This window comes from Pseudopodoces humilis, chromosome 7 (genome assembly GCF_049639895.1).
Source record: "Pseudopodoces humilis isolate 2021_Gansu_Grassland_sample_001 chromosome 7, ASM4963989v1, whole genome shotgun sequence".
In the NCBI taxonomy this organism is placed as follows: Eukaryota; Metazoa; Chordata; class Aves; order Passeriformes; family Paridae; genus Pseudopodoces; species Pseudopodoces humilis.
The window spans coordinates 56,129,489-56,146,027 of NC_142206.1; the positions used below are offsets into that span (position 1 = coordinate 56,129,489).

A 16,539-nucleotide genomic window follows, 5' to 3' on the forward strand; every position below is an offset into this window, starting at 1 on the left:
GCTTAGGCAAAGAAAGCCCCAGGGTGAGAATACTTCAAGGCTGGAAGTCCCAAAGCTCCAGGGGATCCTTGGAGATTTGCCTTGTGCTCTGGAGGGGTCCCATCATTAGGGGTACTGAGCTGGTGAACCACAGTCACTGAAGTGCCTTCTCTTTGGGCTCTGCAGCTCATGTTTTATGAAAAGATGGGAAGACTGGGGCTCAGATCCCCCTGTCAAGGCCCCTGAGCATGAGCAAACTCCTTAGCCAGCTCAAGTGAACCTCTGAAATGCCACTAAGTGCAGCAGTGGCTGTCATCATGTATTTTGGGTGCTGGCCCAAAAATGCTGAGTGTACATTAGCTGGTTCAACCACCAGAGCATGAAAAACAATTTTAAGATAGGTAATTTGAAATATTTTGAAATATTTTTACTGTTCTGATGCTGCTGCATCCAACAGGGTCTGTGTTTCTTAGGCCTCTTAGGGTGCAGTAAAGTGTGTGGACAAAAGTGTATTTATCCCCCCTTGCAGTGTGAGGTCTGGTTATTTTACTGAGGATCTTGTTTTTGTGCACACTGAGAAGGTTGAACATGGAAGTGAAATTTGCTGTTGGGATGTAAACCTGAAGCAGTGAGCATTACAGTTAAAAATAAGGCCATGAAATACTGCTACCATGAGATTTAATTTCTTCAGTGTAATGCTGATACTGAATAGTTTTCTGTTATTTTGGAGACAGAAAGTATTTATCCTGTGTAAGTAAAGCCTTCAGAACTGCAGTGAAAAGTGACCTCAGCATATGCAATTCAACATCACTGAAGGGAACCACGGCCAAACTTAGAGGTTTCTTCATGGCTTATGGAAGGCCTCCCACAGCAATCAGCCAACCAGGCCATGCCACACCTCTGCCATGATCTTCAGGTTCCCTGTTTCATAAAACTCAGTCTCTTCCCCAGGATTGCCAAAAATGACTCCAACAGAATGGGCTTCCCAGCAGTCCAGCACTAGGAAAATATATTCTGAGCAATAAGAAATCGTGAGAAAAAAGTAATGAGGATGGATGTGCCCTAAATTACATGCCAGTTAAATATTTACAACCAGAGCTGTGTCAAGACTGAGTTCTCTGAGATGCAATCACAGCATATACAGGATTTGCATGTTTCATTAAGAAGAAGTAATGACACAACTTCAAAAGCAGCCTAGGAGAGGAAGTGTTCTCCACCAACTGTTCTAAATCAGAGGCTGCACCCTCGGAACAAAGGCAGGGCAAAGCTGTCAGCCTCCTCTGCTGCACTGTGTGTCCCCTGAGCGAAGATGGCCCTGGGAAGCTTTGGGGGGCTCCAGGCAGCCCGTGCCTTGGAGGTACCTCCCGGCATGCACAGGGCAGTGCAGCAATGTTCAGTCCGTGTGAACCCTCCTGTTTCTGGCACAAACAAGAAAACACTGTCTAAAGCCCTCTGTCCCTCCTAGCAATCGCTGGGATTTGCAACCCATTATTTTTAGGACTTAAAGCCAGCTATAGGCGCTAGGGCAGGGAAACCAGGGCGGCGAGCCGTGGAGGGCTGATGGACGCAGGAGAAGAACCTCGTGGCAGGCAGACAGTGGTGTCAGCCATGGAGACAGGATGCAGGTGGGCGTGCAGCCGAGCCGAGCCGGAGCACCGGGAGCGGCGGCTGGAGCTCCGCGCCTCCCTTTTGCCCGCAGCCATCCCGGCAGGGACCCGCTTCGGCAGCCTCCGCCACCCGCAGCAGCGCCGGAGCCAGCAGGGCAGGGGCCCCAGCCTGTCATTAGGGCCGAGCATCCCCCGCCAAGCTGTTTTCGCTATTCGCTTACTCATCGCGCTAATGATCGGGGTGCGGGTGCGCCGTCCTGTTGTGCCTGTTGCTCTCGCCGGCCGGGCCCCCAGCCCGCTCCTGCTGCCCGCAGGCTGCCCGACACACGTCAGGGAGCTTCGGGACGCGAGTCTCCGAGCCTCGGCCTCCCCTGCCTCGCTCCAGCTAGGAAATGGAATGCAAATTCGGTTTCAGGCTGTCTGGGCTGCGCCGGAGCCCGACGCCTTCGTGCGGCGCAGTCTGCGAGGTTTGGCAGGCAGGGAGCGGCGGGGGCTGCCGGCAGCAGCGGGGAAGCGCCGCTCCCCCTTCCCGGGGGGATGCTCAGGAGCTCCGTAGGAGTCGCGGTCCTTGCGCTTCCCACCCGGCTGCCATCTCAGCAGGCTGCCGTCACGCCGAGCTGAGCCCTGACACACCGGCACCGCGGCCTCCAGTCCTCATTAAAATGGCAAATGGAGAGAGCAAATGTGACACGAGTGACTGGAGCTGGGGAGCAGAGACGGCATCCCTCTCCAGAAGGAAATCTTCTCTCAGGGACAAAGGCAAAGTGATGTTTGGTGTGTTACCTTACCCCGGTAAGGACCTGGCATTGGAAAGGCACCTCCCGAAAGGACAGCGGTACCTGCAGAAGGGACCCTGCTGGAGCACCCATCTTGATGGGGGCTGTCACCTCTTCCAGATTAAAGAGGTTTGGAAGGCAGATCTCTGCGAGGTCTAACTTCAGGACTGACAGGGTGACTGCCAGTTCAAGCTGCAGATGGTACTTTCATCTTAACAATCTGAATTGCAAAATATGTTTTTTTACCATCTCCCTCCCTTTTGTATCCAGCCTTTTTGTCAGTTTTTATATAATAAAACCTACTTTAAAATGCTGTGTTTGGGTATTTTTGCTGAAATCCACTTTTTGGCTAAGTGGACTTTAACCCCACAGCAGAAAATTCCTATCATTGGGCACAGAACTGCACTCTTCACAATTCTTTGCAAAAAAGAAAGATATGTGAAAGCTGTGCTTCCTAAAAAACGTTAACCTATATTGTAGCTTAAATAACCGTATAAGAAATGACATAGTCTGATTAGTTTTTTTTTTAAGTCACATTTAATGTTAAGATTTTGTCTGTTTGCAAATGAAAAATATTTAATTATTTTAGTACCACCCAACAAGAGCTGACAAGAACCATTTCTCTGGGAAATAAAACCGCAGAGGTAAAATCATACTAAAGCAATTATTTAAATCAATCTGTTCCCTTGGAGCAGTTAATTTTGAGTTACTCATGTTGAAAAGTTCTATCTGTAACACAGGAAACATTAGGGCTTTACTGCCTGTAGCATGTGGGTCTGCCTTTCATCCATCCATCCATCCATCCATCCATCCATCCATCCATCCATCCATTCCAAGTAAGTGCAAACCAGGATTCCCATGTATTTTGTGAATTTACTCCATTTCTTACATACATTTGTGAAAAAAACATAACAGCCCAAACCTCACAAAAGCAACAGCAAGACCCCCCCACAACCATATCTTCACTTTTATACAAGTTGCATATGAGAATGTCCATGATTTGTGTGGGGATTGCATCTTGGATTCAAACACCAGATTTCTGGCTGCTCCAGAGTCAGTGCTTTGAAGCCTGTAGAGCTGCTGTGACCTTCAGCAGCTGGAGATCCGGCCCTGTGCATTTCTAATCCACTTTTGCTGACCCAGAGTAGGAAAGAAAATGCAATATTTGTTTCTGCCATCATTGTCTACTGGCAGTTTCCACAAGGAATTTTTCAATGGATACACTTGTTTTCTGCTGGGCTCAGTGTTGACTTAACAGAAAAGCTTTTTATCTCCCTGGAAGCCTTTCTGCATATGACTTATACTATTTAACCACCCTTTTCTTTGCTGCTAATATAAAAAAGCTGTGGGAGATGAAAATATTCAAAATGACACAGCAGAGCAGAGCAGAGACAGGGAACTTGTTGGATATGGAGCTGAATTGTCCCCACTGAGGAGAGCACTGGAAACATCTGGGACAAAAGCAGCAGCACAGGCTGTGGGGTGAGCTGAAGAACCACTTCCATAATTCAGAGGACAGCAAGCAATGAATTTCTGGGTAAGGAGCCAGACAGCTCATAAGCAAGCTGAATGGGGCTATAAAAATGATTGGATATCAGGAAAAAGTTCTTCCCTGAGAGGAGTGTCCAGCATTGGAACAGGCTGCCCAGGGCAGTGGTGGAGTCAGCATCCCTGGAGGGATTTTAAAAATATATAGATGTGGCACCTGGGGACATGGTTTAGTGGTGGCCTTGGCAGTGCTTGGTGATCTTAGAGGTCTTTTCCAACCTGAATGATCCTGTGATTCTATGGTAATTCCAGATTTTTTTAGCTGTTGGTGAGGATGATGGTCCTAAAGTCAGGGCACCCTTTGGTGCTCTGGCACAACCATGCAGCCACATCCTCACAGGTTCCCTGGCCCGGCACTCTTTCACAATAGTAAATTTATCATTCCTTCTATGAAAGAATAAATGTTTTATTAATGTTCTACTCTCTAATCATAAGGAAGGAGTAGAGAATCTTAATTAAGTCATTAGCGGCTGTTATGAGCCTATATCTTGTTCTGTAAACCTGAAAGAATAAATAGTATTAATACTATTAAAAATGTATAACTTTCCCCCATATTTTGTGTACATTTTAAAGTGTCTCAAGAAATTACATGAAGGACATTATGCAAAAACAAACCAATTAGGGTGTGGGACTGATTTGATCTGTCACAGAAAGTGCCGAAACACCAAATGTGCTGCTCCCCCTCCCAAAATGCCAGCCCCAACCTGAACGCTGTCAGCACCAAACTGTGCATCTGGAAACAGCAATCCCAGGCCTTGGGAGCAGGAAGCAGCTTGCAGAGAAACCAAACCTCCTGCATGGAATCAGAGCTGTGCCATTCCATTGGCAGTGGGGTTTGACCCTTGTCAGTCTGCAGAGCCTCGAACATTTTCCTCTGGTGCCACAGGGTATCTAATAGGGGTTTAACCATGGGGCAGCAGGATGGCTTTTCTTAGTTGCCAGAGATTTGTGATCCTTCACAAATTCCTTACAGCAGTCCCTGGGCAGCCAGGACTCTGCAGTGGAAGTGATTGACCAGCAACTAAAAGGAAACATCATAGAAAGGGCAGAGGAGGAGCAAACCTCCAAAGAATTTGGATCTGCCACCAACATTAAGATTTCTCTCTGCTCACTGTATGACTGCCTGAAAAAGCTGGACACAACAGAGCACCACTGTGAGTTAATCCTTTCACATATAAAATCTCTCCATAGCTGCCCACTCAATCACAAGGCAAAAAAACAACAGGTACATTCAGCTTTAATGAAATAATCATCAGTTCTATGTACAGCTGTAACAGAGGGAAAACCAGCTAAAAGAGAGGATGCAAACCAACCCCCTGACACAGAGCAAGTCGCAGGGCAGGGCAGGACTAAGCATTTCTGCCATTCTCCTCCTTTTTTGAAGATGTGTTTCACCTAAAAGGCAATACTGAAATAACACAAAATCCTCCCAGAACAGCTTAGCAGGCTGATAGAGGATGACAGCCTGGCCCTGTGGGGTTATTTTGTGTTTATTTACTGAAGCTTGGACATCCTCCTGTGCAGCTGACTCCAGTGAGATCCCACAGCAACGCTGCAGCCCCTTGCTCAGCACCAGCCTGCCACAGTGCCCAGTGTAATCCCGTAAGCCACTCCCAGTGTGAGGATGGCTCTTCCCAGGGTGCTGTGGCAGCTCTAAGGGTACATCTAAAAGTCTTTTAAAAGTCCCTTTTTCAAAACTATGGCAAAATATCTGAAAGGACCAGTATGAAGTAAAAAGCCATTAAAGTTGTACACACTGAATTATCAATAGCTGATAACTTCATAAACAAATTCACAGAAAAAAAAAAAAGACACTTTTTTTTTTTCTTTACCACCCTCTGGGTTTTTTTAAGTTTTACTTGCACAGAGTTGAGCTGTGGCTCTTGCTGCTCGCAGTCCTCTCGTGACATCGAGTTGATGTTTTAAGGAGGTTTAAAACATGGTTTGCACCAGGTACAAGGGACAGGTACAGCCCTTGTATTTCAGCAGGAATCCAAAGTCTGCGCTGGGAAGGGAAATCTCAGCGCGTGGTCAGGGAGCAATTGCCAAGCGCGGCTGCTATTTCTGTGCCGGCTGAGGAACACGCAGGAGAATTGTCTCAGAGGAACACACTGCCTTGCCCACAGCTGGACACAACTCCCAGCCACGCAGGTGCAATCCCATGTCATTAAAAGGCCCCTTTCTCCTGGAGAGCTGCTAGTTGGAGGTGATGCTCGCACACGCACGCTAGCCCTGTGCAAACCCCCTTGGGGCAGGGCAGTTCGCGGGGGTTTGACAGCAGTAGGCTTGTCCAGGCATTTTCCAGCCATGTCCTCAGGCCCTCACGTCTGGATTTTTTTCCCTGAGGACTTTGGTAAGATTGCTCCAGCATTTCCCTGCATGTTTCAGAGCGAGCTACATGGCGTGCCAGAGCCTGGTGGCAGCGAGCCGGGCATAATGCACCATTCCCAAGGGATGCCTGGGCTGGATGAAGGCAGGAGGGCTCTGCTTCGAGCGGGGAGCGGTGAGGGACAGGCTGCCGCCAGCAGCCAGGGATGCCAGCGGCACTCAGACCGAACCAAAGCAATCCCAGCGCCGGCAGCACACGGCAGCTTCCCAAACTATGTTGACTGCTAACACGCATGCAGCTCACTGCTATTTATATCGCATGCCATGTATAAAAAATATGCTACATCTGAGGAGAGCTTCACCACGACAGCGGGATGGGGAGGGAGGGAGGCGAGGGAGGAGAGGGGCTGCCTGTGGCAGAGCTGCTCTCGCCCAGCCCAGCAGGGAGTTCTGCCCCTTGGGTTTCGTGGTGCGAGAAAGGCCCCGCAGCCAACGAGGCGCTGTCGCTTTCTTGGCATTCGCGCAGCCCGGGGCCAGCGAGGCGAGGCCGATGCTGAGCTTGAGCGAATCTGGAGATGCACAGGCTGCTTGTGACGGGGGAGAGGCCGAGTGAAGGAGAGAGGGAGCTCGCTGGAACTCGCCGGCTTCATGCGACAGCAGTGACCGCGGTTCCTGGTGCCTGTGCGTAGCGAGGGCCTGTTCACAGCACAAAACACAGCCTGGCAATGATGCTTCCATGTTAATATTGCAGACACTTCACTCTTCCTCATCTGCAGTAGAGCCCCAGCAAGCCTCCAGCTGTTTCAGCGTGCCCCAAATCCAGCCCAGCAGCAGGACAGGCACTCGCTGCCTCTCAGGACCTTTCTTCAAACACATGGTATGTACAGATCTGCAGCGTGAGCAGCGGGGAAATAGGACATGGGTGACGGCAGAAATGTGGCCTTGACATAAATGTGCCAATAAGTGAAAATACAGTCACTGTAACATCTTAATTTTTCCGCAGCTGTGGTCAGTGGCGCTGTCTGAAGCCCCAGGGGATGCACTGCACTCAGCAGGGTCTGCCCACATCCCGGGATCTGTTCCACGTAGACACACAACTGAACGGGCATGCAGAATTAACTACACCTCGGCCCCGGGAGCTCTCCGAGTTCTCCACACACCCCGCAGGCCAAATGGAGCTTGAAATCACTCCCTCTACTCTTTCTCTCTGGGGCAAGGCTGCCATCACAGAAAGCTGTTGTGTTTATTCTGTTCCAGGGCCATTTCGTTGACCAGCTGCTCTATGGATGACTGAATGGCCGCCTTCACGAGTGAAGAGGCGGTTTCTACAAGGAGCAATTCGTACTGCTCCCCAGTTCTGTGCCCCTGGTCACCCAGACCTTTCTCCTCTGCCTGGGGACCGTCACCAGCCTCGGGGCCCTCTTTTTGACCAACATCAGCATTCCTGTTCAATTTTTTATTCCCTTTTTGCTTTTTTTGGCGCAAAACTGGGGACGGCTCATAAGCCTGGTCAGAGTCGGTGTTGTCGGAGTCCTCAGCTTCGGTGATGGTGATGACGATGCTGACACCAGCACCTGCATTTGCTTCTAATATCTGATGGCTGGAGCATTCCTGCACACTCACTGCCTCCTGCACACTTGATACATCCTGTGCACTCGCTGCATCCTGCACACTTGCTGACTCCTGCACACTTGCTGACTCCTGCACACTTGTAGCATCCTGCACGCTTGCTGTATCCTTCACACTTGTTGCACCCTTCACACTCACTGCATCCTGCACATTCTCTGCCTCTTGCACACTCACTGCCTCCTGCACATTCACTGCATCCTGCACACTCACTGCATCCTGCACACTCACTGCATCCTGTGCACTCACTGCATCCTGCACACTTGCTGCTTCTTGCACACTCACTGCCTCTTGCACATTCTCTGCCTCTTGCACACTCACTGCCTCCTGCACACTCGCTGCTTCTTGCACATTCACTGCCTCTTGCACATTCACTGCATCCTGTGCACTCACTGCATCCCGTGCACTCACTGCATCCTGCACACTCACTGCCTCTTGCACACTCACTGCCTCCTGCACACTCGCTGCTTCTTGCACATTCACTGCCTTTTGCACACTCACTGCATCCTGTGCACTCACTGCATCCTGCACACTCACTGCTTCTTGCATATTTGCTGCCTCTTGGACACTCATGACATCCTGCACACTTGTGGCATCTTGCATGCTTGCTGCCTCTTGCACACTCACTGCCTCTTGCACACTTGCCGCATCCTGCACACTCGTGGCATCTTGCACACTTGTGACATCCTGCACACTTTCTGCATCCTGCACACTCACTGCATCTTTCACACTCACTGCATCCTGCACACTCACTGCATCTTTCACACTCACTGCATCCTGCACACTCACTGCATCCTTCACACTCACTGCATCCTGCACACTCACTGCATCCTGCACACTTTCTGCATCCTGCACACTCACTGCATCTTTCACACTCACTGCATCCTGCACACTCACTGCCTCCTGCACACTCACTGCATCCCGCACACTCACTGCATCCTTCACACTCACTGCATCCTTCACACTCACTGCCTCCTGCACACTCACTGCCTCCTGCACACTTGCTGCATCACCTCCAGATGCCAACTCACTGAAATCAGTTACAGACTCCTCGGCTTTGCACTCCTTAGGAAAATTTATGCTCTTTTCCAGTTCATCCCTTTCAGGCATCTCTTTGCAGATATTAGGGATTTCCTGCCACTCTGTGATTTCAGGGACATTGTCAGATTGGTCTTTAGGAACAGGCACTTCGGGAGCAACTTCCCTACCCTCTGCATCGTTGGTGATTTGGGGTAGGCTCCCTTCCTGCAGTTTGTCCTGGGCTGTTTCATCAGCTGTCTCTGAATGGGTTATCTCCAACTGAACAGTGCACTCCGAATGTTCCTCTGCATCACATGTGGGCTCTGTCAAGGGCTCACTCTTCCCAACAGAGGTGTCACTTTCCTTTGCTGTATCGTGGTCCTCTATCACTGTATCCTGGTCCTCCTTCCCCGTATCCTGGTCCTCCTTCACTGTATCCTGATCCTCTTTCATTTTGTCCTTGTCCTCTTTTATTCTACGCTGCTCCTGCTTCACCGTATCCCGTTCATCCTGTGCAGAGACTGGGCTGAAGGATTCAGATTTGTCCGTCGGGGCCAAATCCTCTGGCTCTTCACTAGCCTTATTCACAACACCCATCACTTCATTTGCTTGAACACTGCCCTCTGACTCCTCCACTGCTTCTGAGGGGCTGGGTTTTTTCTTGCCTCTGGAGAATCTCACACAGGGCATCTTCACCCCAGAGCTCGCCCGTTTCTTTGGGAGGTCTCGCGCACAGCTCTCCTCAGCATCCGCCTCCAGCTGCACTTGGGAATCAGAGGGCACCTTCTTCCGTGAGGAGGACTTCTGCCTTCTCCGAGGTTTGGCAAGGTTTTTGATGGCTGCCCAAGTTCCTTTGGAGGATCGTGATGGATTGGAAGCTTTTGCCTCCTCTTGGTCAGCGCTGACACATTGGCTTTTCTCTTCTGAGGCTCCTTCGCACGTATCCTTCACAGTCAGCCCCTTCTTACAGGACTTCTTCTGCTTCTTAAAACAGAGCATAGAGGGTTTTTTTGCTTGTTCCTCTGGTGGGGAACATGTGGCCCCTGTGCTGGGAGTCTCTGCCTCTCTTGGGTTCTCCATTTGAATTTCTTTAGCTGCCTTCACCATATTCTCTTTTCCTTTGTTGGCGTTGTGCTGCCGATTCTCCTGATCAATGTTTCAGACACAAGAACTGCAGAGATGCTCAAAGTGCATTTTCTCCTCAAATAGATTTCCAAATAACATTAGTTGCTTTGTAACGAGCGTATGTGGCAGTGAGAAGAAGTTCTGCTGGAGCTGTCACATTTACTTTATAACTCCCACTTCTCCTTATTACTCACTTTATCACCTCTCCAAGGAATCCCGAGGAGATGTGGAGTTGAACAGGCTTCTCCTTGGCTTTGCTGGCCTCAGTCACTCTCATCTCCGGAGCAACCCACTTCCACTTGTGCTCGGTCTAACTGTATAATTGCCAGTCTGACATACCTTTTTTTGCCCCCAAAGGATGACAAATCAAGCCAAGAATTAACAACTTTTATTCACCCCACGGACCTGGAAGGAACTTGCACTTTGTGAGCTCTCTGCAATTCCACATTGCCCAGGGAGCTTGATTGAAGCACCAGTGGAACCAGCGGCTGTTTTCTGCCCCCCAGTGACAAGGTCAGATGCTGCTTTGCCTTGGCTTTGGTTTCTGCTTCAGTTCCCCTTGTATGTTACATGAAATTTGCTGCAAAGCATGACCGAGGCTTTCATCTTTTTATCTGGAACACAATAAATGAGTGATAAGACCCGTAGAGAAATTTTTAAGAAGTACTAAAAAGTTTTTTCTCCCTAAATATTTCATTTTGGGAGGCAGACCAGGGCTGGATGCACTATAGCAGGTTTTTTTCACTAATTAGCATCAATATCCAAAGGCAAAATAAGGCCACAAGATGTCAACCCAGTGATGTTCCGTCACAGAAAGTACTATTTTGGAATTTTTTGTGATAAAAAGGGACTTTTTTAATATAACTGCCCAAATTATGGCGAATACTTATTACACAGGCACACACATATTTCCTTCTCCTACGGTTTGCTAAATCCTTTCCCCACTTCTCCATATGCAGTTATAGTTCCAGCTAGGGAAATTACACCCTGAGACAGCAGATATTTTTATCTTTAATGCACCATATGACAATATGCAAAAACAGAGAATACAAAAAGGAGGCTTGAGGAATACAAAAGCGAAAATCACATGGCAAGAAGGGAGCTTATTTATACTACGTGCATGCCTCCCATGGCAACCTCAATTAACACGGTGTGTGCTCATCAAAGACATGATGTTGTAAGATGTGTGTCAACCTTAGCAAAAAAAAAAAAAAAAAAAAAAAAAAGCAAAAAGCTCTGCCTCGAAACATCATCAGAACCTTTTGGATAGAACGATGCAAAAAGGTGTTACCACAAACAGACCAACTTCTGCAGGACGGGCTCGGGGGCTCCGGGCAGGGCTTTACACGGCATTTCGTGCTCTGCTTTTCAGGAGTAGGGTGATTAAATGGGGGTTCCGGGGCACGCTTCCCCCGCAGCACATCTGGGTTTTTAAAAAATTATTATTATTTTAATGAGCCTATTTTAAGGGGAGACCGAGCGGAGCTGTCAGAGCCGTGTGAGCGCGCACCCGCAGCAGCCGCTGCCCCGAGCGCATCCCGCAGCCCGGCTCCGCCGCCCCCGCGCCCGGCAAGTTTTGGGGGCGTTCGCGGGTGCGCAGCAGGACCCGCCCGGCATCGCCCGGCCACGGGGAGCCCCCCACGGCCGGACCCCTCCGAGGGCGTGCGGGGATCCGAGGGCAGCGACCGCGGAGGCGGCCCCGGGACCCCGCTCGTGTCGCCGCCCCCGCGGGTCCCCCCGAGGCGGAGCCGCCCCCCAGCCCCGGCCCCCCGTGCCCCCCACGTCCCCCGTGCCCCCCGTGCCCTCACCTGCAGCCCGGCCCGGCCCCGCTCCGCTCCGCGCGGCTGCGCTGCCGCCGCCGCCTCCGCCGCAGCCGCGCCCCCCGGGCGGGCGGGGAGGGCGCTGCCGGCAGCCCCCCGCCCCCCGCCGCCGCCGCCAGCCCCCGGCCCGCCCCCCGCCCCGGCCCGGCTCTGCCGGCACCTGCTCGCCGCCTCCTTCCTCCTGAGGGAAAGCATCTCTCCCTGCTCGCCGCTCAGCACCCCCTTCCTCTCGCCGGGTAGCATCCCGCCCTGCGGCGGGACAGCACCGCTCTCCTGGCCGGCAGCAGCCCTGGTGGGGAAGGATCCCTCGCCCGCCGGCAGAGTAACCTTCCGCCCCCTCCCCGGCTGTGCACAGCAGCTGCAGACCCGAAAACCACGAACTTCAGCTCGAGGTAAAGGTCCTCCCAGAAATCGAGCTGCGGTTTGTAGATTGGATGCCAGTGGCAGCGGGAGGCACAGTAAGGGAGCCCGGAGAACACCCCGCAGGGAGGAGGGACCGCTGGGGTTTTCCTGCCTTTGTGGGAAGGGAGGGGGTCTTGCTCTTGGAAGCTGTTTTTTGTGTCCCACCTGAAACCTTCACAGCTTTCAGCACTCACTGTTGGAGGTGCTGCAGGAGCTACACCTTTGGAGGTGGAGATAAGGACAAGCCAGTTCTTGGCTTCAAACTAATCCGTGCCCAAAACACCAGAGAAAGTGCCTCTTTCATCGGAACCTTTCTTCTCTCCAAAGCAGCCGAGAGCTGACTTAAAAAAAAAATCACGTCTCCAGTTGTGATGATTGATGGGAGAGCGTCCAGAAAAAGGACTACCCCGTGCAGCTGATGAACTACAGGAAACTGTAGTTGAGATGCCCGAACGTCCCCATTCATCTCCACGGGGAGCTGACGCCCACAAAGGCTTTACAGACATTAACTGCTTCACAGCATGTTTGCACACGAGAAACTGAGCAAAGCAGCACTCTGAACTTGCAAGTGGCTTCCAGTGTAGGCCAGGCTTAGAAAAACACACACGACCTCCCCCCTTCTCAGCTTCTTCATGGGAATAAAGGTACAAAATTGGTTAGCTGGGCTGAAACGCCAGCCAGGAGGGGAGAAAAAGGGTATTGAGCATCGCAAGGAATTGCCTTTTTAAAAGCTCCCCTCTGAGATGTGTTTGCTCGCATTCAGTCAGGATAATAAACTTCATTTGGAAACAGCTTCTCTCCAGAGGTGGGTGGTGGGTTCTAATTATGATCCACTGCTTTATTAAAGCCAAGCGAGGCCCCTCAATGCAAGGAGCTTTTCCCTCGTTGTGGCTGGAGGCAGGAGGGAGGGAAGCAGGCGAGGATGGTGAATGTGAGGCTGGGGAATGTGGTGGTGTGATGGAGGCAAACTGCCATGAATCCCCTTGGGAGCACTTTCCATGGAATCCAATTATTCCTGACTGCTCCAGGGGCAGATGGTAGCACCACCGGCTGTGGTGAAAGGGAAATAAAAGGCAGGGTCTGTGGCAAGCAAAGGATCAGGTCAGAAGTTGAGTAAACTGGACAGAAGATCCTGGTCCAGCTGGATCCTGTTTTCTTTCTGTGGTGCTGGTGACGTGCAACAAAGTCAACCAAGCAACACCTTCTCTTCCTTGTCCCCAATACTACTTCAGAACATAAATCTGTGTAATTTCTTACAGGATGTAATGCAGCACTCTCACAGCAGCACAGCACGGGGGACGGATGGCCATAACACCAGCTAAGGACCAGGCCCACAAATAGCCCACAGAGAACAAATTTGTACATAATTAGTTTTTTCTCTAAGCAACAGAAGAAAATCATTGAGTACTTAGCTAGAAGAAATTAAGTGTCCTCTGTGCCCTGTTTGATAGGACAAGACCTAGCTGGCACCCTTAGCTGCAAAGGAGCGTATTGAAAAAATAACCTATTTATGTATCCAACCTGCAAGAGAAGAGAGAGGTTGGAAGTGCAGGTTAGAAAACATTCCCCATTAATCTCGAGATGCTTGGGGCTATTTTTTGGCCCTTGTGCTTTGTTGTTGTGCAGCAAACCCTTCAAAAGCTTGTGCCTGATCCGGCACTGTGCCTCACTGCAGGAGGGGGACTAGCAACCTCTTGAACCATCTCTCTCAAGCACATGGCTATGATCTCATGCTAAACTAAAAGGAGGCTAATCTTAGCATAAATTTGCACTTATCCCATCTTTCATAAGCATAAAATGAAGGTGGAACACAGAGCACTCACAGGAAGATTAAATGTAGGAACTGACAGCAGACTTGGCAGCATCTGCTCTGGCACCCTGCTTCCAGGGAAAACTGGGCCCAGGAGCTGCAGGTGAAGAGGCTCCCTCAGCCAGGCTGGGGGGGCTGGGCAGCAATGGGGGAACCCCACCTGACGCCCTGCAAGGGGACTGAGCCTGCTCTCCTGGCTGCCAGGAAATCCTCGGCTGGATAACATCAAAAGGAACACTTTAGGATGCTGTGAATGTATCTCAAATGCTCTTATGAGTGTTTAAAGTGTTCTGTCTGCTCATGTCACAACCAGGTAACTTTTATATAATTATTCTCCCCTGATGAGTAACTGAAGAGATGGAGATCTCTTTCTCTCCATATGCGCACACACATATATATGTACATATATTCACACACAGTATCTGTGTACTACAGATGCTCCCCTATGTTGATGCACACCTACACCCTGATCCTTCCAGTTCTCACCAAATTTGGAATGTTTTTAGATTCAGTTCTGATACAAGCAGATGGGCCTCACAACTGTTAATTCAGATATTCTGCAGTCAGATGCAAATGTCTCACATTCACAGAATAATTCAGGTAGTTTATTTCCTACAGACGACATATATCATCCAGGGAGGGAAACCAGATTAAAACACACACACACACCCTGGTGCATTGCAGGCTACTTATTACTGCAATAATCACTCCTACTTGTCAATACAAGGATTGCTGTTGTGTGTAGTTAATCACAGAAATAAATTCTAATTCAGTAATCTCAGTGCATACATTAAAACCCAAAAAGCACTTGAAGTATTCGCTAGTTTATTTGTATTAGTTTAAAAAATTGGCAGCGATGCTATCTTCGTGTTACAAAATGATTTTTGGCCTGCTGACAAAACCTGCTACAAGTCACTTGATCACTATTCATGTTGTGTCTATTGACCAAAAAGGTACCTCCAGAAACAAGGCTTGTCAATGGTGTAACTGCACTTATGGTTGAGCAGAAAATGGTTCAAAGGACACACTTGGTAGAAGCCACAGATACGGGCCAGAGACCCAGTCCCTCCAGATCTGATATCCAGAGGTTTCATTCCATTGACAGAAGAATACAGTAGTCACAGCTGGGCTGGCTCAGGTGCCTGCAGGAATAACTCACAGCAGAAGGCAGGGTAAGCACTTCTGGAGAGCGCTGGGAAGCGAAGGGGCTCCTCCTTGCTCCTTTGAAATGACACTGATGCAGCAACAGGGCACAGCAGGCTCTCCCATAGTGCGAGAAGTGGAACAGAGAATTCCATGTGGCAAATGGGAAACTGCAGACAACGAGATTTTTAAAGATAATATATACTGCAAACCCCCGATGGTTAAGACAATTAAGTCCCAAGACTGTTTCAAACAGCTCCAGCTTTAGGATTTTTAATTATTAAAATCATGTCACTGAATCAAAAGAGGTCATTTAACCCAAGCTTCTGTATTCCGCTTCAGCTACAATTATGAAGCAAGAGGTCTGTAGAGGAAATACGCTTTATATGCTCAGTGTCAACTAGCTTGGAACACAGCAGTTTAAAAATTACTACAGATTAAAAGTTAGTGATTGATTCTTCAGCACTCCTCCTTCCAGTCACTTTTTGTACTATATTCTCACTGATATCTTGTTCTGACTTAAAAAAAAGAAGATCAGAGCACAGTTCCATTTACGTGACTCATCAGGTGTTCTTCTGGGAGCTAAAAACAAAAATAAAATTTAATTACTATTACATAGTACTGCAGGCAACTTTCAGGCTGAATTATAATCAAATGTCATTTGAAACATGTGGCATAATATGGGATTGGCTTAAGTCCATTATCTCAAGATCTTTGGAAAAATAAAGCCTAAATATTAAAGGCCTTCAAGAAGGCACCGACCTTTGGTTAATCACTCCTTTCAGAAGAGCCCATTTACTGCTCCTGACACTGGGTCCAGGTCTATATCATAGAAGCAGGGTCTTGTAGGAAGTCCTGGCATTGTGCTCATCTGGACAACAAGAGACAGAGTGTTAAAATGGCAGCAGCAGCATTTTGTGCACAAGATCCAATACCAAAGGCTTGGATGGCAACAGCTCCCTGGACACCAACAGACCAGAGAATGATGGTTATGGACCGTTCTGAAGCACCCCATGAGAACCACAAACTCCTGGTTCAGTAGACAGATAGGAAGTTTTTGCTTTTTATGATGAGGATTAAGTTTGGTTTCTGGAGCTGCAAGTAACTGAGCCAAAGATTTGGCAAAGTACTTGGCTATGCAGCTGACCAGTTCACTGTTGGAGGAGTGTTCATGGACTTTGCTGTGATGAGACAATTACTTCTGGCAGTTTTCTGACAGATACAAATAGTTTTCTGAAGATACAAACTTTAATACAACTTTGCCAGCTGTAAAGTCTCAGCTGATTACAATTCTTTGAGAATCTAGAACTAGACATGTTAAATAATTACAAATAATTACTGTTGAGAAGACATTT

The 16,539-nt window shown here is 49.2% G+C and overlaps 2 protein-coding genes across 7 annotated transcripts in view; both read right to left on the reverse strand.

The window, feature by feature from the left end:
- Positions 1-5,130: 5,130 nt before the first annotated feature.
- On the reverse strand, positions 5,131-12,110 carry AKAP5 (A-kinase anchoring protein 5). Of its 5 annotated transcripts, none has more exons than XM_088058277.1 (3): positions 11,990-12,110; positions 11,269-11,432; positions 5,131-10,623 (listed from the first exon to the last, which is right to left on the reverse strand). In XM_088058277.1, the coding sequence occupies exon 3, from the start codon at positions 9,989-9,991 to the stop codon at positions 7,463-7,465; it is 2,529 nt and encodes an 842-aa protein (XP_087914403.1). In that variant the 5' UTR covers positions 9,992-10,623; positions 11,269-11,432; positions 11,990-12,110; the 3' UTR covers positions 5,131-7,462. The 5 variants fall into 5 exon arrangements, with proteins under 5 accessions (XP_087914403.1, XP_087914404.1, XP_087914405.1 ...); XM_088058278.1 differs by lacking the exon at positions 11,990-12,110 and adding an exon at positions 11,818-11,886 and having other exon boundaries at positions 11,312-11,432; XM_088058279.1 differs by lacking the exon at positions 11,990-12,110 and adding an exon at positions 11,818-11,886 and having other exon boundaries at positions 11,301-11,432.
- A 2,739-nt stretch (positions 12,111-14,849) lies between these two features.
- The window catches only part of MTHFD1 (methylenetetrahydrofolate dehydrogenase, cyclohydrolase and formyltetrahydrofolate synthetase 1), a 40,103-nt gene continuing 38,413 nt past the window's right edge, over positions 14,850-16,539 (reverse strand). For both annotated transcript variants that reach the window (XM_005520060.3, XM_014249920.2), the window contains exons 27-28: positions 15,947-16,055; positions 14,850-15,766 (exon numbers count right to left, since the gene is read on the reverse strand). In XM_005520060.3, coding sequence (XP_005520117.1) covers positions 15,966-16,055 — 90 coding nt within the window. In that variant the 3' untranslated portion in view covers positions 14,850-15,766; positions 15,947-15,965. The remainder of the gene's footprint in view (positions 15,767-15,946; positions 16,056-16,539) is intronic.

Excerpts from the sequence above, each read along its gene's own strand:
- AKAP5 (XM_088058277.1), bottom strand. The coding sequence starts at position 9,991 with ATGGTGAAGGCAGCTAAAGAAATTCAAATGGAGAACCCAAGAGAGGCA.